Source organism: Stegodyphus dumicola, chromosome 3 (genome assembly GCF_044657685.1).
Source record: "Stegodyphus dumicola isolate Sdum_Otavi_A_Nest chromosome 3, ASM4465768v1".
Taxonomy (NCBI): domain Eukaryota; kingdom Metazoa; phylum Arthropoda; class Arachnida; order Araneae; family Eresidae; genus Stegodyphus; species Stegodyphus dumicola.
In genome coordinates this window covers 140,091,511-140,109,857 of record NC_140770.1, presented here as the reverse complement: position 1 = coordinate 140,109,857, position 18,347 = coordinate 140,091,511, and the positions used below count along the sequence as shown (strand labels likewise).

Below are 18,347 nucleotides of genomic sequence, written 5' to 3'. Positions count from 1 at the left end.
TGGAGTAAACATTTATTGAATCTGTGAAGATCTTTTGAACAGCCTCAAGCTTTCATTCTTCCATGGAGTATAAAATCAGTTCTTTATCAAATTAAAAATGTCTTCCACAGGCCATAGCAGTAAGCAGAAGCCATCTACTTTGATTGATGAAATCATTGTTGTTTTCTTTGAGGCACATGCTCAATCTTTTTTGTAGTTAAAAACTCATATTCACTCTGATGAATTTGTCTGAAATACAGTTTATTTGAATTTAGTTTCATTAAAAGAAACTAAAGTAAGTTAAAAAATTAAGTTTTGTGTAAATAAAACATTTCATGAATAGCTGGAAAGCATGCCATTCAGAAGTCTCAGTCACTCAAGCTAACTAGACCTAAAACTTCCAATATATTTTGTGTATGTTCCATCCTTTTCTTCTTTTAATAAGTATTAAATATCATTTTCCTTGCAGAGATTTTTTTATTGCTTTAAATTGTAATTTATTGTGATTTTAATAAAAATGTTATCTTTTAGCACCCTTTTATATATCCATTATCAATGAGCTCTATTAGTGCTAATGGTGGTCTAGTCATTTATGATTTCTTAGAGAATGGATCTCTGAAAGATTTTTTATGCAAGGTATTGTGTTCATATTTTAAATCATATCTATAAATTTTAATTTTTGTATATTTTATTTTGTTTTCTAAATAAAATATGTTTAATAAAAATTTAATAAAATGAATTAATAAAAACTATTTAATAAGTTCTAAAGTATTATGTTTTTTACAGTTTTATCAATGTGAGAAAATTGATATCTTAATTATGGCAAAAATTAAATCTTTAAATTACGAATTAAGTTCTTTGTTAGAAACATAACACTTTTACAGAATAAACATTTATATATATGTATTTCTTATTATTTTTAATGTAAGTTCATAAAAATGATTTAATTTTGATATTTCTAGCTTGATTATAATTAAAATACTTACTTTTTAGACAAAACCACGAGTGCACTATCTAAAAAAATATGGCAATCCCAAATCTTATGCTACATTAGAACCTCAAAAAATACGAACGTATGGTGGTCAGATATTGTTGACTTTGAAATTTCTGCATGACAGAGGATTTTATCATGGTGAATAAATAACATTTCTTATTCATATTTTTATATATTATTATTTTTATTAAATTTCAGTGTGGTAATAGAACAGGAGCATTGCTGAAAAGTTTTATATATTGAAACATACTTTCAGTCTCTAGAAAGCTTATCAGTATAATTATAAATTAATTTATATGTGATGAATTATTCTGCACTTGGTAAAACTAAGCTGTTGCTAAACTTATTAATGCAACACCAAGCTTTAAGTTTAATATCCTTATAAAAGTTTAATATTTTTTCATAGATTTCAGATTTTCAGGTAATTGTGTGTATGTATGTATTAACGCATATCCACCAAAATCAATCACCTCAAGTTTAAAAGTACATTGAATTGGTCGCAACTTACATCAGATATTAAAAAATTAAAAAAAACTTTTTACTATTACAAAAATAGATGTAATAACTTTAGCATTATATGAAAACAATTCTACGCAGAAATTATTCATAAAGAACTTTTCAATGCAACTACTTATCAATTAGCCAACCTTATAGAAACATCTATAATAAACAGAATTAAAACTTTTCATAAAGAACTAAATATTACTTTAAATCCAAGCTACAACCAATTTACTAAAGTATATGCTCTTCCCAAATTCCATAAAACGCCATTAAAATTCAGATTTATAGCAAATGGAACTAATAATTACAAGAAAAATGTAGAGTATTATTTTTCAATTCAACTTAAAAAAATCTGTAAATTTATTTTCAACTATTGTAACACTAATCATAACTATTGCTGGATCAATAATAATAACACTCCTGTCATTAATGCCATTCAAACAATTAACATACAGAACATTAACTGCTATGACTTTGAAAACTTATATACCTCACTTCCTCTAGAAGAAATCTATACTAGTCTACTAGATCTTCCTAAACTCTTCCCTGATATGCTCACGATTATGAATCTTAACAAATAGAAAACCTACCTAAAATGCACACTTTTTCATAACTACATCAAATTGCAAAATCAACTTTTTAAACAAGTCAGAGGTCTACCAATGGGATCTCATTCCAGTACCTCACTCTGTAATATCTTTTTATTTATCAAAGAATTTAACTTCCAAAAAAATCTACAACCACAAGAATTAAATTACTACAAGTACACTTACAGATATGTTTATGACCTTATTACAATTAAAAATTTTAATAAAATTGAACACTCCAAGATTTATCCAAATTGTCTTACATTTAATAAAACTAATAATTCACAAAATAGCATAGACTATCTAGATCTTCAAATCATTAACTACAAAAAAATTTTACTTTTTGACAAAACAAGAAACTTTAATTTCAATACTAACAAATTAATAAATTGGAATTTCAACATATCCAAAAAAGTAATTAACAATACAATAATAAATCAAATACAACGAATTAAAAATATCTGCAGAGATATGATAGATCTTTAACACGAAATTTTGCTCCTTATTAAAATTCTCAAAAATAATCTAATACCCAATCAATTTATTAACCATTGACTTAAAAGAGCAGGCATTAAATACTCACTCTAAATCATTTAACTGATAGGGATATGATAATTTGTTCCTAAACCTGAGAAGGCGGTATAAGTTGGATTACTATCAGTTGAAGGATTTGTACATAGTGTAATTACTAAGCTGTATATAATGTAAAAAGCTAATTGTCTTCAGACTTATGCTGTTACTAAAAAAATGGGCCTATTTCATAATCTTTAGTCTGTCAAATAGCTCTCTGACAGTGAAAATTCCTTTTTTCCTTTTCTTAATTTCTTAATCGTTATGACATGACAATTAGCCAGAAATGAATTAATTTCCATTCACTAGTATTTTCAAAAATATTTTAACAGACGGTTTCACTCAAATAAGAGCTCCACAACATACGTCCCTCAAGAATTCCTAATCCCTCCCACTACCATAAATTACTTCACACAAGTCTTACTGACTGATATAATTCAAAGCCCCCGCTGCCAATAAAGAATTTCTGAAACACAACACTTCTGAGTCAGATGTGAAGAGAACACTTTGCCCACTCCCCACTAGAAAGAACGTAAGTTAATTAATGATTTTTCTGGCCTTTATACCTTCATGTACAGTCCCTTTTCTTATTATATATTTTTAAAAAATTTTTATTTTTATTTTTGATTTTTTTTTTGCAAAATAATGACAATTTCCAATGTTTAATTTTTACAAAAAGTTTTGAACTAAAATGCATAAACACGAGGGTGTTGTGGGACAATTACTCGAGCGATATCAATTTTACTGCAGAAATTGCTATCAATTTTACTCAAAATTGAATTAGCTAAAATGCTTAATCAGAATGAGTTCTTTGGTTCTCTGCATTGGTTCTTAATCCCTTCTATTCAAGGAAATGTTTGGCCTAGCTTGAATTGCTGGTTTGGCATCGACTTATTGCTCGAGTAAAGGACAAAACACGTTTGTATTTATTTCTTAATTATTGTTCATTGAACAGGAGTTGGTTTGTTCCCCTTGAAAAGTCAACTAATTTCCGATCAATGGCAATGATTACTTGCATTTAATTTAATTACTTGATTTTAATTTATTTCTTTTTACAATTGAAATTTTGTTATTCATGATTTAATTCAAGTCCCCGTTAAACATTTTTAACAATTTACATTCAAGTTACTTTAAAATCAGAAATGTGTATATGTATGCATGTGTATGTATGTATGTGCATACATGTGTCTGTGTGTGTACACACACACATAACATACATACATATGTACATATATACATGAACACATACATCTTTACATGCATTCAGTTCTGTATCTGGTCCCAATAGCAGAAGAGTACTGAAAATGTTGCTGCTGCTTTTGCGAAACTTTTCACAAGTTATGTTCTAAAAATGAACTGTAGTTCTGCGCATTGATAGTCTGTCTTTGGATAGTATGTGCATTAGGATATTGCCATCACTGTAACTTCATACTGCTGATATACAGGATGGTCATAAAAAACTTCACCAGTATACGAAACCTTAGTGGCCTATCTGCTCAACCAATCAAAATGAAATTTCAGATATTGTTATTTGAAGGTAAGCACTGCAGATTGTGATAATGTAAAACAATAGAGTTCTCATAATTGTGGTTACAGTGAAAAAATTTTGAAATTTTCGATTGGCAACACCAACTTTTTGCTGTGCAAATTGATCAGTGCATTGAAAAATTATAAATGTTTTTTGAGTGATGCACACATGATGAAAATTGTGTTGTAAATCATTTGCAAAGAAGAGCATTATAAAAGACTATTGACAATACAGATGCACTTATGCATAATTTATAGGGATAGACAATAGAAGCACCAATCATAAAACACTGTATGCAAAGTATTGCTTGTGGAAAGCCTTTAATAAGCAGAATGGGAAGGTTGTTTCTGCTATCAGGTGTTTGAATGGGCTAACAAGATGACACTTACAGGGAAACAAGAGGTGAATTGATAAAGCTATTTTATCTGATCAAGAAAAATGTTGCAGAAGGAGTGTGAGTGTATTGAGAAATTCATAAGCTGAGACCATGTCCCATAAAACTGTGTATGATTTGGGGGGGGGGAATGGATACACATGTGATAGATCATGATCTGGATGACCTTATGTTCTTGTTGAAGTTGTTGAGGAAGTGCATAATATGATTACTTACTGCAGATCCATTGCATACTGCAAGAAGTGTTGCCCGCAGTTTGGATGTGCCCAAAACCATAGTTTTCAATCTGCTACCTAATTTTCTACATATGTTTCATATTGATTCTGGCATGGCCAGATTTTGTAACCTGGAGATGAGCAACAGCGTGCAAATTTTTTCCTGATCAGATATGATGAAGATAGTAGGTTGCCAGGGGCGTAGCTAGAGTTTCCAGTGCCCGAGGACAACTGAAGAATTTGCGCCCCTTTCTGCGTGCCAGAAGTAGAAAACATTTCATTAAAAAATTTTGTAGCATGAATTTGGCGCCCTTTGGATACTGCGCGTGGGGACAGATGTACCCCCTTGCCCCACCCTAGCTATGCCACTGTAGGTTGCTGCTGTAGATACATGGACAAATGAGGTGCATTTGTCTTTAACTGGAAACACAAACTTCCATCAACTTCATTTACTGGACTGAAGTAAATCCTTAGAATATGACACTAGCACCTTTACACTAAGCTAAAGTGATTGTGTGATGTAGCATCAAACACATCTGTTCTTGGTTTGTACTTCTTCAAAGAGGTCGCTCTGACAGATAGGAAAATGTGCTCCATCACAAGTGCTCAGTATAGAACAATGTTGTAGAATTATGTAGTTCCAGAATTGCAGCATCCATACAATGCTGTTAATGACATTGTACGGATGCAAGACAGTGCTTCTACATGTGTGACCCTCCTGTGTTTGGCATGTTCTACAGTAACAGTTCGGAGATAGAGTCATTTCCGGTAACTTTACAGTTTCATGGTAATTGTGATCCTGACCTCATTTCAGTGGATTTCTGGCTCTGGGTTTATCTAAAATTTTAAGTATACACATCAAATCCACAAAATTTGTCAGAATCGCAAAATGCCATAAAACATGCAGCTATAGAGATTTCTCCTGCAACGTAATGTTTGTCGTTGTTGCCAATACTCTCCCAGATGCAGTCCATTATCGTCTGAAAAAGTGGCTGTGTTAAAAACTTGTAATTCCAATAAAAGATTTTCCCCTCTCCTCTCTAGTGTTGTCACTGGTCCTTTATAATGCTGTTCTTTGCAAATGTTTTGTGCTGGCTATTTTCATCATATGTGTATTGTTCCAATGCCATTTATGGGTTTTTCAGTGTGCTGATCAATTTGAGTATGCCCATTGAATGGGAAGTGGGCTCCATATGTCCCATTTTTAAAAACGACCGCCTGGAATGTAGCAACTATCAAGGTATCACCCTCTTAAATGTGGCATTTAAAATCTTCTGCTATATTTTATATAATAGGTTATTACTGTATGCATTTACAGTTATTAGGTGGATGTGTATTATGTGGATTTCAAGCTAGAAAATCTACTCTACATCAAATTTAATCTGTTAGACAAAGTTTGGAAAACACAATTGAACATCATATTGATAGCTTTTTTAAAGATTTCTTTCATCTTTTTATAGCTGCTTATGATAGCATATACCATGAAAAGCTGTTTGAAGCTACGCTGGAATTTAAATTTCCTAGGAAATTGATTGATCTGTGTAGAATAACTTTAAAAAGAGTAAACTGCAGAGTTAAAATCATGTCTGATCTATCAAAGGCATTCTACACTGAAAGGGGGGTGAGACAAGGTGATGCCCTTGCATGCATGAATTTTAATATCAGCCTTGAAAAAGCTGTTAGAGATGCCAGAAGTATAACTAGAGGTACCATATTTCAGAGATCTGTACAATTACTAGCGTATGCTGATGACATCATCATTATTGGTATAAATAAACAGGTGGTTGTGGAGACTTTTATTTCTCTAGTCTGCAGCCCGACATTGGAGTAACCATTAATGAGTGCAAAGCAAAATTTCTGGCAGTAATTAGCAGAATGCATAATCCTTTCCCACTGCAAATAAATTCTTATACTTTTGAGGGCGTTTCTCAGTTTACATATCTCTGTACTATCATCCATAATGATAACAATGTTAAACTTGAAACCAACAATGGATTATTTAGATCTAATAGATGCTATCATGGTTTAAAGAATTTGTTAGGTTCTAAAATAAAAACAAATTATACAATTCTTACTAGACCTATCATATTGTATGCTGGTAAATGCTGGCCATTAATGAAAAACAGATGAAGAAAGACTTCTGATCTTTGAAAGAAAAATACTGCGAAAAATATATGGTCCAGCTAGAGAAAATAATATATGGAGAATTTTGTTTAATCACGGATTATATAGAAGATACAAACAACCTAATATTGTTCAAGTCATCAAATCTTATTGTATCAGGTGGCTTAGACATATTTTTAGATGTGACAACTTGAACCCTGTTAAAAGGGTGATCTTTGCAAGTGTAGTGGGTACCAGGAAAAGAGGGAGATCTCATACAAGATGGATAGACTGTGTAGTGGCAGATCTCAAGACTTTAAAAATCAATCATTGGCGGACCATAACGACTAATCGAATCCGTTGGAGGAAGTTTACTTGAGATGGCCTTGGCCTGTCATAGGCTGTAGTGCAACTGATGGAGATCATTATGATCAATTTGAGCAGGAAAAAAGTGGGTGTTGCCATTCGAAAATATAAATTTTTTTTCACTGTGACCTTAACAGTGAGAGCTCTATTTTTTAAATCATTACAATCTCGACTGCATACCTTCAAATAACAATATCTGAAATAGTATTTCAATTTGTTGAGCAGATAGGTCGCTAAGGCTTCATATATTGGAGAAGTTTTTTATACCGCACCTGGTATATGAGAAGAATCACAAGCAATTGATCCTGTGTATGAGAACAAACGTAACTACATATAGCTGAAAGCTCTCTGAGCTCTGATGATGTGATGAGCATTAAGATTCCCATAGAGATGCAAAGTAATGCCATTTCTTCAGTTGGTATGTCAGTATTGGCTTTTGTAGCATATGGTTTCATCCAGCATAATTATGAGAAGCATCTTCTTCACACTTATAACTCTGTAAATAGATTTATTTATTTGTTTGAAAAAATAGCAACATAGCATAGCTATTTCTTCATTTTTGTAGTTTTTCATGCGCACAGTATTCTGTTATAATATGAAGCGCAGTCATATGCATTAATTCTATTTCTCAGGCTAATTCATCAATTATATGGTGCCAAGCTATTTTTCAGCAATACACCAATAGCCTGTATTTCCTTTTTATCAATGGGAGGACAACCTGTCTGAGGCATGTCTACTACATTTTGGCATGTTCCACTGAAAACTGTTACAACCTATTGTGCGTTACAACAAACTGTTACAACTCATTGTGCCATTTTTCTGTAAGGTATTACAGATTTTCCACATGCCTGATAAAGATTTTGATGATACTTCTGCTCTGTATAGCCACAGGCGTCATTGACTTTTGTATAGTTCCATTATTCCATTATTCAAGAACTTCATGAAACCAACTTTAGTCTGCCACTTCACACAAGATTCCATTTTGTCATGTTGCATGCACATCATGTAAGAGGGTAAAGTCCATTTTTGTAGTGAAATAGAGATAAGTTGACATCAGATTAATGTTTTGTGTAAACCAAGAAATGCTGGTTACATTTCATGGGATATAACAACTCTATTGCCATTATTAAAATTCCAACTCATATATATGTAGTTTGTTTTCATCAAGTTCCTTACAGATTGTATTTGTTAGAAACATTGTATCATCATTGATAAAATAGTGATTGACCATTTTAATATATTCATTTCAGGTAGTTTGCAATCTGGAAATGTGGCTGTAGTTGATGGAAAATGCAAGCTTTTAGATGTATTGAATGGCATCTTAGGCGTCAGCTCTTATTTAAGGCCCTATTTTACTCAAATTAAGAAAATTCAGGTAACAAAAGCCTGTAATTAAAAAAATTTTTTTTAAATAATTATGTTTTATTTTATTTACATTTGAAAAATTTAACTATGTTAGTCAAAATTTATCTTTATGTGTATCGTTCATGATCTATTGTAATTTAAGTATCAAAAATACCATTAGAGAAGTAATTTTTTTTTTAACTTATGGCATACTGCATAATGATTTTTGGCAGAGCAGTAGCTAACATCAGTCACTTAATCAATACATGTAACATAATATATGTGAGAATTTTATTATAGTGTAGGAAGATGAGGTTTATATAGATCTGTAGATATTTATTTTTTAATACATTAAAAAAGTATCATTAGATATTATTAAAAAAGTATATTAATCATAGATTTCGAGTTAATCTATTATAAATAGAGATTAGGAGATGGATTGTAGAAATTAGCTTGATTGGTTTGTGAATTAAAAATATCAGAATTTAGATATTAGACCTGGATTGTAAATTAAAAATATAAATATTTAATTCCAATGATGAAGCTAGCCGAAATTAGAATAATTTTTATGACATCTGAAAATTTATGTTTATATTAAAATATTTGGTACATCTTTATTATTGTGGCCTCCATTATTTAAACAATGCCAAGAGCCCTCTTGTTAATGAATCTGCATTAAACTGGCAACCTATTCAGAGCTCTTCACAAAGCATCACCAAATGGTTGTGATCCTTAACTATAGTCACTTTCAGCTCAGTGTTCATAAGATCTCCGAGTGGAGTTGTCGGTTTGGTGCATTCCATTAACAAGAAAGCTTTTGCTGCTGTACAAATGATGGAAGCCATAATAATAAGGAAGAGCCAAATAGAAAAAGATATTTCAGGGTCCCCCTTGGTGAAAATTGGCAATTTTTTTGGCGCCATTCCTGTTTACGTGCAGTGCCCTTCCAAGTAAAATGGCATAAAAAACATAATGCAAGAAAACATAATTAAAACATAAAATAATTATAATATCAATAAACTGCATTTCAAATCAAAATAAAACTAGAAAATAACATAAAAATGGAAATACATGTTATCTAATCAACACAGTACAAAAAGGAAATATTGACTAACCTTATTTAGAAATTTCTGTATCTTCAGCTTATAGCACACAGAATTCCTTAACAGCATCCAAAAACTGTTTAAAATCATCTGAACTAAAATCTGTATCCTGCTGTCCCCACATAAATTCTCAAAAGTAAGAATAAAAAATATCCTCCGTAGTCTAATGAAATGCTATATATAGTGAGCATCTGAACCTTTCTCACGACAAACCGTTGAAAGCCATCTGAATTATCTTTGCATTTAACCATACACATTTCCTTCATACAAACAAGACATTTATACCGATTACTGATTAAACCTTCATTTACACACTAATCAATCAGTGCTTTCTTTCCCATTTGTTCCAAATCATACAGAAACTTCAGGTTAATCTTATCAGCCATTTTATGATGTAAAGAGCAAAGTAGGCAATGTACTTCCTAACCGACATCAAGTGCAGAAATAAGCCCTGAGAAATATTCTCCCAACAATTCAAATTCAGCGTGATCACGCATTGCCACCAATCACATGATAGGGTTTCTAATGTGCACACCATAAAATACTCAGATTACCTTAAATGAAACAACAAATTGCCAATAATCCAAAGAGTATCCAAAAATATAGACTACCTGAGTGAAATATTGTAGTGATTTAATCTTTTGGTCATGTGTGTCCAGGAAATTGGCCAGTTAGGTAGGCTTAATATACAGAAACCATTGCATACTTTGTCAAAAGATAAATAATCCAAATGATAGCAGGTACAGTTTAGTTTTATGAAAAGTCATTGAATGTGATTTTTTACAATTATTTTTCTGAATAATTTACAAGTGATTATGGTACATGTGTGTGTAATGGGTTAAGATACAAAAGTTTATATGAATATTTGAAAATTTCCATACTTAATGAAAAATGCACATTATTATGTATTTTACACTGACAGATAATTTTTCTAAAATACCTTGCAGACTGTGGAAAATATAGATATTTATTGCTTTGGTCATCTCTTATATGAAATGGCGCTTGGTATACCTCTCAGTTCACCTACTTGTGACACTCTTCCTCAAAACTGTCCTTCTGAATTACGTGAGTATTGCCTAAATATTACTTAGTGCTTTTGATATGTAAAAAAATTCTGTCAAATATGTGACTTTGTAAAAGGGAAAGGTAATTAGAAATTATGCATTTTGTAAAAGGGAAAGGTAATTTTAAAGAAAGCTGTGGTATTTAGACACTTAAATACTGTTCTTTTTACTGCAGTAAGGTTGTAAAACACTACTATTTTTATAGTGTGTATAAAATGAAATCATGAGCACTGAAATTGCAGAGGAAATAAGTTTAAAATCTAAAAGTTTTATTTCAAAATTCAAAATTATGCATTATTTTTGTAGACATCTGTATTTGTGGAATTATTTGCTTTAGAAAAATGTCCTCCAGAATCATTTTCTGCTTAAAAAGTTTAGCTTATGTTAAAGAAAAAAGAGTATTTAGGTAAATATTAATTTCATATTTATAATATTCAGCCATCTGTTTTATGCATGTTTGTGCGTGTGCTCCATAGTAATGTTCAAAATTTAAGTGTAATTATTAAAAGCAAACTTTTTTTTTTTTGGTAGAATAGGAGATTTGTAGAAATTGTGTATAATTATATACAGTACAAAGCATAGGTATTTTTATCCTACCAAAATGAAGGTCTCAAGAAAAGCAATTTTTATCTTAATTTTTGTATTAAATTAGTTTTTTCTCCTCCTTAGGTTCTCTCATAGAAGCTATTTTATCAAAAGATGCATTAAAAAAGGGAATTCCAACCATCACGGACCTCCTTCAGCATCCGTGAGCAATTCATTCATTTTTATTTTGTAAAAAATGTAAATGTTCTTCTATAAATTATGAGTAATCTTTCAGAATAATTTGTTTTGCATTATAAAGTTCTTTTTAAGTATTTTATTTAAAGTTTTTTTTTTTTTTTTTTTCATGGAATGAATTGTTTTATATTTATAGTTAAGTAGTAAGCAGTTTGATTCCATATGAGAAACTAATCAAACATTTGGGAAATCTATAATTTGTTTTAAATACTACCTTATCTAACATCTTATTCTCCTTCACTTTTGAAGAACTTGGTACTGGAATGAAGGTAACATGCAACACATATTTCATGATCAGGTCTTCTTGTAGAAATATCTTTTTTGAATACTACCTATAAGTCTTCTAGTACCTCATTTATGGAATCCAATTTCCTCCTTTTTAGATTAGTTTTTATTTAGGAAAAAAAAAATTTGTTGAATAAGAAGGATAAAGGATAGCTATTATGTTATTGGTTACTAAAGATTGGAATGTGGTGAATAGGGCAACCATAGTCGCATTATTAAGATAGAAGACCCACTTTACTTTTATAATCCGACTGACAAGGTCGTATTCTTTTTGAACAATTATCTTAATGTTGAATAAATAGATTTGGATCAACTTGAGCATTATTTTGCAGCCAGTGAACGTTTTTGGTTATGGTAGATAAATGGACTTTTCTGTGGGAAGGATGATCTTCATTTCAGTTCCATATCTTAAATCAAAATTTCTTCTACATTAACTCTAGAATGAAATTCTTCTTTCAATCATCACTCAGCTGTCATGGCAGAAATGTGGTAATGATTCTTTTCATATTTAGTCTTACATACTTTATTTTTGTAAGACATTTTACTAATATTAAAGACATTATAAATCAACAGCCATGTGAATTACAAACCATATGCTCTACATTTTGGCAGCATAGGACATGCAACACAGGCCATGCTATGGTTGGTTTTCGTGGGTTTCCCCGTGTGTAATTTGAATACAAGCCAGTTTCTCTTAGACTACCCTCCATGAAGGCATCCTTCCTTTCATGCAGACTGTCTTCATGTACTTTGCCATATTCAAATAATCTAATTTAACAACCAACTATATATAGTATAGCATGAATTATCTTTACTAATCAAATAGGCTTAAAGAGATGTTACATTTTTATTTTAATAACCGATTCTTCAAACTAAAACTATTTTGGAATGTGCTCCCACTGAACCATTACTGGCTGAATACCATTTTAAATTATTATTTACTCTAGAACATTTTCACTAAATACTTATTGAAGACCTTAAAAATTTAACACAGAAGATTGTGAATTCTTCCGTGTTAAATTTTTAATAATACATAATGCATCCAAATTATTACTATCTAGTCCTATGTAATGCAGCAAAATTGCAACAACCGGCAAATATCTCTGCGTTCATTTTTGCATATGAGTAAACAAAATTCCATTTTTCAGGAAACACAGCCTGAAAAGTTTAATTGTGATTTTTTTCATGATTAATATGCCTTTTAACAAAAAATGTTATATTTATAACATATTTGTATTTAAAAAGTGGATTTATTCTATTACTGATGTTATTTACCATTTTCCATGGACATCGGCAGTCTCTTTTTATAATGAGCATGGATAGCAAATCTGTGAAAATTTACATTTTACATGAATACTTCCTTTAGTACGTATTTTATGTTAGCTTTTAAAATTAAAGAACCTGCTAGTGGCTAAGTAGTAACATTTCTAATTACTGAGTTGGGCCTTGTTTATATGCCAGGGAGTGGGCCAGTCGATTTGAGTGATATCTTTTGTTTGCAAGTATTCTGACACTATATATGCTCAATGAGACCGAGCATTGTCATCCATGAGCAAACATTCTGGGCCAACAGCACCCCTAAACAGTCTGACTTGGGATTCCAATACCTCTTCGCATATCTCCGAGCGGTTACAGAACTTCCTTGAAAGGTATGCAATTCAGTGTGGTCATTTGTCATGATTCCTCCTCAAATCATTAAACCGCATAGAAATGAGGTATTTCACAGACAAGGGAAGGCAGGTTGTGTGTTCCTTCCTCTCTCCAGATCAAACCATATCTAGAATCACTGTTCAGATTGTATCTGGAGTCGTGAGTAAACAATATTCAGCCCCAGTCATCTTGGCTCGATTGAGCATGACAACGACACGACCAAATTCGAGATTTTTTGGTTTTACGTAACACTGCTTGAAAAGGCTAACCAAAATTAATAACTAGCCAATCATAGCTTATCTCTAGAATCGCACCTACTCTGGTATAAAAAATTCTGGCAATTAATTGCATCACCTTTTTTCCTAGCTTCCACCTTACTAATAACTCCTCGCTTCACTTCCCTGCATCTTAATTTTTTAGAATCAATGTACCTAGAAATTTACCATATTTAATTATGATTGAATAAGTGTCTGCAAAATTAATTGGATATATGTGAAAGTAAAGACTGTAAATTCTTCAAGTTCATGTTTTGTTATCTTCATTACTTTAACCATAGCTATGACGGACATTGAAAGCTGTTGAACGTTCCAGCCATCGTGGCTGTGCTTGGAAAATATCCCATATATATTATATATATATATGTTTGTGTGTGTATGTTTGTATGTATGTATGAATAAAATACATAAAAATATTATACATATATAAAATATTTTTATGTATTTTTTACAAAAGTATTCTTTATTTGTACAAAATACATCTTTCTCATTTACTCCTTTCCTCTTCATGAAATTTCCTTTTGTACTGACATTATTTTCTTTGTATAGTTTCATATATCTACAGTATGGTTAAGTAATTCTTAAGGTATGGCTATGTTCTGGTAGCTGCATAAATGCAAACAATGCATTATTAATGTAAAAATTAGAACTGGGAAAATGTATCTTAAACTCAAAAAGGCATCACATATAATCCAAAAACTTTTCTAATGTGCATGACTTATTTATGTGGATTATAGGAATTTTATAGTATATGCTTTTGATTTACTATATATTTCAGAAGTCTAGAATATCTATAATATTTTGATTAGAAACTTGTTGAGAATTTTTGCTATTAGTAAAGTAACATGCAAATTTATATTTTGTTAAAAATGAGTTTTTAATTTGTCCTTAGATATATTTTTGTATGGTCAAAGAATATTGAATGTTTATGTCTTCTCTTAGGTTTTTTATGCATTCCTCAAATGATATTGAGAAAGTTCACTTTAAAGTTCCATCACAATTAAAAGAGAACTTGAAAAAATCCAGGGAATTAACAGAGCAACGTCTTAAAGAAGAACAAAAATCTGTAATAGTTTGAAATTTTCATCAATATTGTGTTTAGTAATATAATAATATTCTGTGAAAAAAATATGCATGCATAACTATTCTAGATAAATACGTATATAGATTGCAAAACATTTTCTAACCCTCTGAGTGTTATGGATTTAGTCCTAAAACTGTAAAGTTCTCCAAAATGTTATAAAAAATTGATTTTTCTTGGTTCTAGTTCAAAATGACCCTCTCATTTTATACTTGGCTCTTTTGCTTTTGCTATAAGGAAATTAGATCTATCAGAAGCAGGCAAAAATTTTAGTATATAATGAATGGAAAGCCATCCTTTGCAGAATTTATATCTATAACTCTTGGAGGTTTACTTGCTTATAATGTTTTCTTTCAGGAGTATTTTTCAGGTTTTAAATTTATATTAATATATTGACTGCCAATTGCATGATAAATGGTGGTTTGCATTCTTGTCCAGGGCATCAACTGTGAGTTAACTCATAATGTTTTTACTTGTTATTTTTGTGCAGTTACAGTTATATCTGTAGAATATAAGTATATTTAAGAAAAGGTGACTTCTGGAAAATACATAAAAAAGACTCGTCTGGCTTACACTCACTGAAAATTTATTGATAAATTAAGAGAAAATGTTGTATTAATTTCAGCATTGTTATTTTTTGTAAGTGAATATCAGAAAGTAAAAAAAAAAAAAAAAAAAAAAAACTGTGATTAAAAAAAAAAATCTTTCTTACTAAGGGCTGGATCTCTTTAAAAATATATAACAATCCACGATTTATGTAAGTAATGGGTTCAGTTAAAACTTATATAACTCAAATTTTATATAAATAAAATTTGTAAATAGCTTCAGTGTGGCTGTAATATTTTTTATGTATGTATATTATTTAGCTACTATTATTTTATAAATGGAACATCATATAGCACTCTTTACTGGAATATAAACTCTAGAAACATGAAAATCATCAAAAAGAATATAAACTGAAACAACACTTTTCAAATTAAGACATGTAATTAGGTTCTGTAGTGGAAGAGTTGGCAGTGGAGATGATTAAATGTGAAGAGAAATGCTGTTTTCTGGCAACTTCTGTCTCTCTTAATATTGAAGTCTAAAGGAAGTTAAGTCATTTGAGCTGTTAGTTTACAAATATGGAGTAGAATCTCAATATGTCTGGAGTAAATTCTATGACCATATGCTTTTTATCATTGTAAGTAGGCCGTGCAACTGAACATATCAAAATTAACATGGTTGCTAACATTCTCAAACCACTTAGTGTACGGATGCTGGCTTTCTGTTGTAAATCTTTTGTAAAGATCTTGTCTTTCCCTGGATAATCAGAGAATTCAGTGGCATCCTCTTCTGTATCAGATCTGCGATCCAGTGTGAGATAGCAGGTTCTCTGTTTCTGAAATCAGGTACAGACTTTCCTTGATAATGGATTATGCCTTTCAATGTTAACACACTTTTCATACTTTCAACAACGTGGACTTTATCCTTTACTATTATCATTCATTGTCAAAAGTTTGGAGCTGGTTTGATATAATTTTCCCATTTTCATGCAAATGAATTATTTTTTAGTTTTTCTTTGAAAGTAATTGCAGTTTTTTAGATTTATGACTGGTACATTCTATTTTGCATTTCAAATGAATTTTTAAGAATAAATAAGTAATGAGCACTAGCAGCAGTAAACAAGTGGTTTAGCTAACTGCATAAATATTGTTTAAATGCAAGTTGGTGCATTCATTTTGGGGAAAATAATGGTAAGTTCATTTTTTGGAGAAAGGAGAAATTGTGTATGGAATCCTTACTTCTTGTTGCTATGCTTCAGTTTGAATGTTATGTCTTTTGTTCCCTTACAAAGCTGTGAATTTATGTAAGTTATGTGTTATGTAAGTCAGGGGATTGGAGTAAACTGATACCAACATTTAGTGTTAAAACAGATTCTAGCAAAAATACTATTTAAAAAAAAATTTAGGAAATGGCTAGTAGTTTCTCCCACAAAATTATAAGAAGATTGTATCTTCAAAGTTTCCAACATAAAGTTAACATTGTAAAAACTTTTCTTATTTTGAAAAAATTGCTTTTTGACATGACACAAAGAAATTTGGCTGCATTATCTATTAAGAATATGTTACCTTCATTGTTAGCAGTTATGTTATGTTAATTTTTAAAGTTGTCATTTTGATAGAAATTTAAGCTTTTAAAATAAAATATTTTATGTTTGTTAAAAATCAGTAAATAATCTTATATGCATATTTATTCTACAGTGAAGCAGTTTTAGCAGTCATATTTTATTGCAACATTAAAGTTATATTTTCAGATTGGAGGAAGAAAATTCTTGTTTGTTGTTTCTTAAATTATTTCAATGCTTTTATAATAATTATAGGAAATAAAACATATTTTTATTTTACTAATTTTATTACAAAGTGACAGATTTGTCAGAAAGCCTTAACTGTAAACTCGTATGCAAGTGAAATTTATGGGGGAGAAGTTGCTCCCAAGCAATAAGAATTTTCTGGTAAAAGGAATGCAGTTCAGTTATTTCTTAATTACTCTTAATACAAGATATTCGGGAATTATTATGAGATATTTAGGAATTAATACGAGATATTCAGGAATTAATACAAAATATTCAGGAATTAATATGAAATATTCAGGAAATATGTATATGCTTTTTGATTCACTCTCTGCAGACTATTGTTTTCAGCTGGATGAAGTTTCTTTTTATTACCATGTAAATGTTAGAGTACAAATTTTACTATCTGGTAGTTTAGAAATTCTAGTTACCATTTTAGTTAAAAGCTCTGGATTTTTTTGTTTAGCATTTTCGCATATAAGGTATATGTGAAACATGCTACCAAATTTAGCTGCAATATAGCAAAAAATTGAAATGGGATGTAGTGCTATTTCCTCAAATGTCTTGCTATTTACAATTGTTAATGGCTGTTGACAGGCATGTATTTCAATTATTGTTTTTTGAATTATATAATTATTTTTGTTATTACCTAAAACTCTGTATTGTACTATTCCTGTACCTGTTCAGAAATCTGATAAAAAACCTAGTTTAACGTTTTAGCCCTATTGTAATCTGAGAAGATTTGTACAACTTACATTTTAGCATATCTGCCTTACAGTAGTGCTTCTTATTACTTTTCCAAGTTGAATTGAACACTGAATTTTCAGTCCTTATTACTACACTGTCCGGAAGTAAAGTGTGGAAATTAAATGAAAGATTAACGTTTTTGTTTTATTTTTAAGTGTAGTTTATTATTAGTTTAATGACAACAGAAAAATTTTGTTGTTAAAATTATATGCCTTTCGTTTTATCTGTGTAGATAAGGCACAGCAAAAGGTTGTCAAAAGTTCATGCGCAGTTAACGTCTGAAGAAGAAAAGAAGAAGCGATCAAAAGAACGAAAAAATGTATGTACCTTTTCAATTATTCAGTCATGCTATTGCCAGTGAGTAGATAGATAATCATATACTGTTAAACTAGATCTTGAAATCATGTTTATGTGGTATTAAATGAGACATAGGTGAAATTTCCGAACAC

At 30.5% G+C, this 18,347-nt stretch overlaps 1 protein-coding gene across 3 annotated transcripts in view; it reads left to right on the top strand.

Moving 5' to 3' along the window:
* LOC118188188 (PX domain-containing protein kinase-like protein) overlaps nt 1-18,347 on the top strand; it is a 96,232-nt gene that overhangs the window by 44,107 nt on the left and 33,778 nt on the right. For all 3 annotated transcript variants that reach the window (XR_004758069.2, XM_085813371.1, XM_085813370.1), the window contains exons 7-13: nt 511-615; nt 973-1,111; nt 8,488-8,612; nt 10,632-10,749; nt 11,418-11,496; nt 14,681-14,804; nt 18,131-18,217. Coding sequence is in view for 2 of the 3 variants with exons in the window: in XM_085813371.1 (XP_085669497.1) it covers nt 511-615; nt 973-1,111; nt 8,488-8,612; nt 10,632-10,749; nt 11,418-11,496; nt 14,681-14,804; nt 18,131-18,217 (777 nt within the window). In the remaining variant the exon portion in view is untranslated. The remainder of the gene's footprint in view (nt 1-510; nt 616-972; nt 1,112-8,487; nt 8,613-10,631; nt 10,750-11,417; nt 11,497-14,680; nt 14,805-18,130; nt 18,218-18,347) is intronic.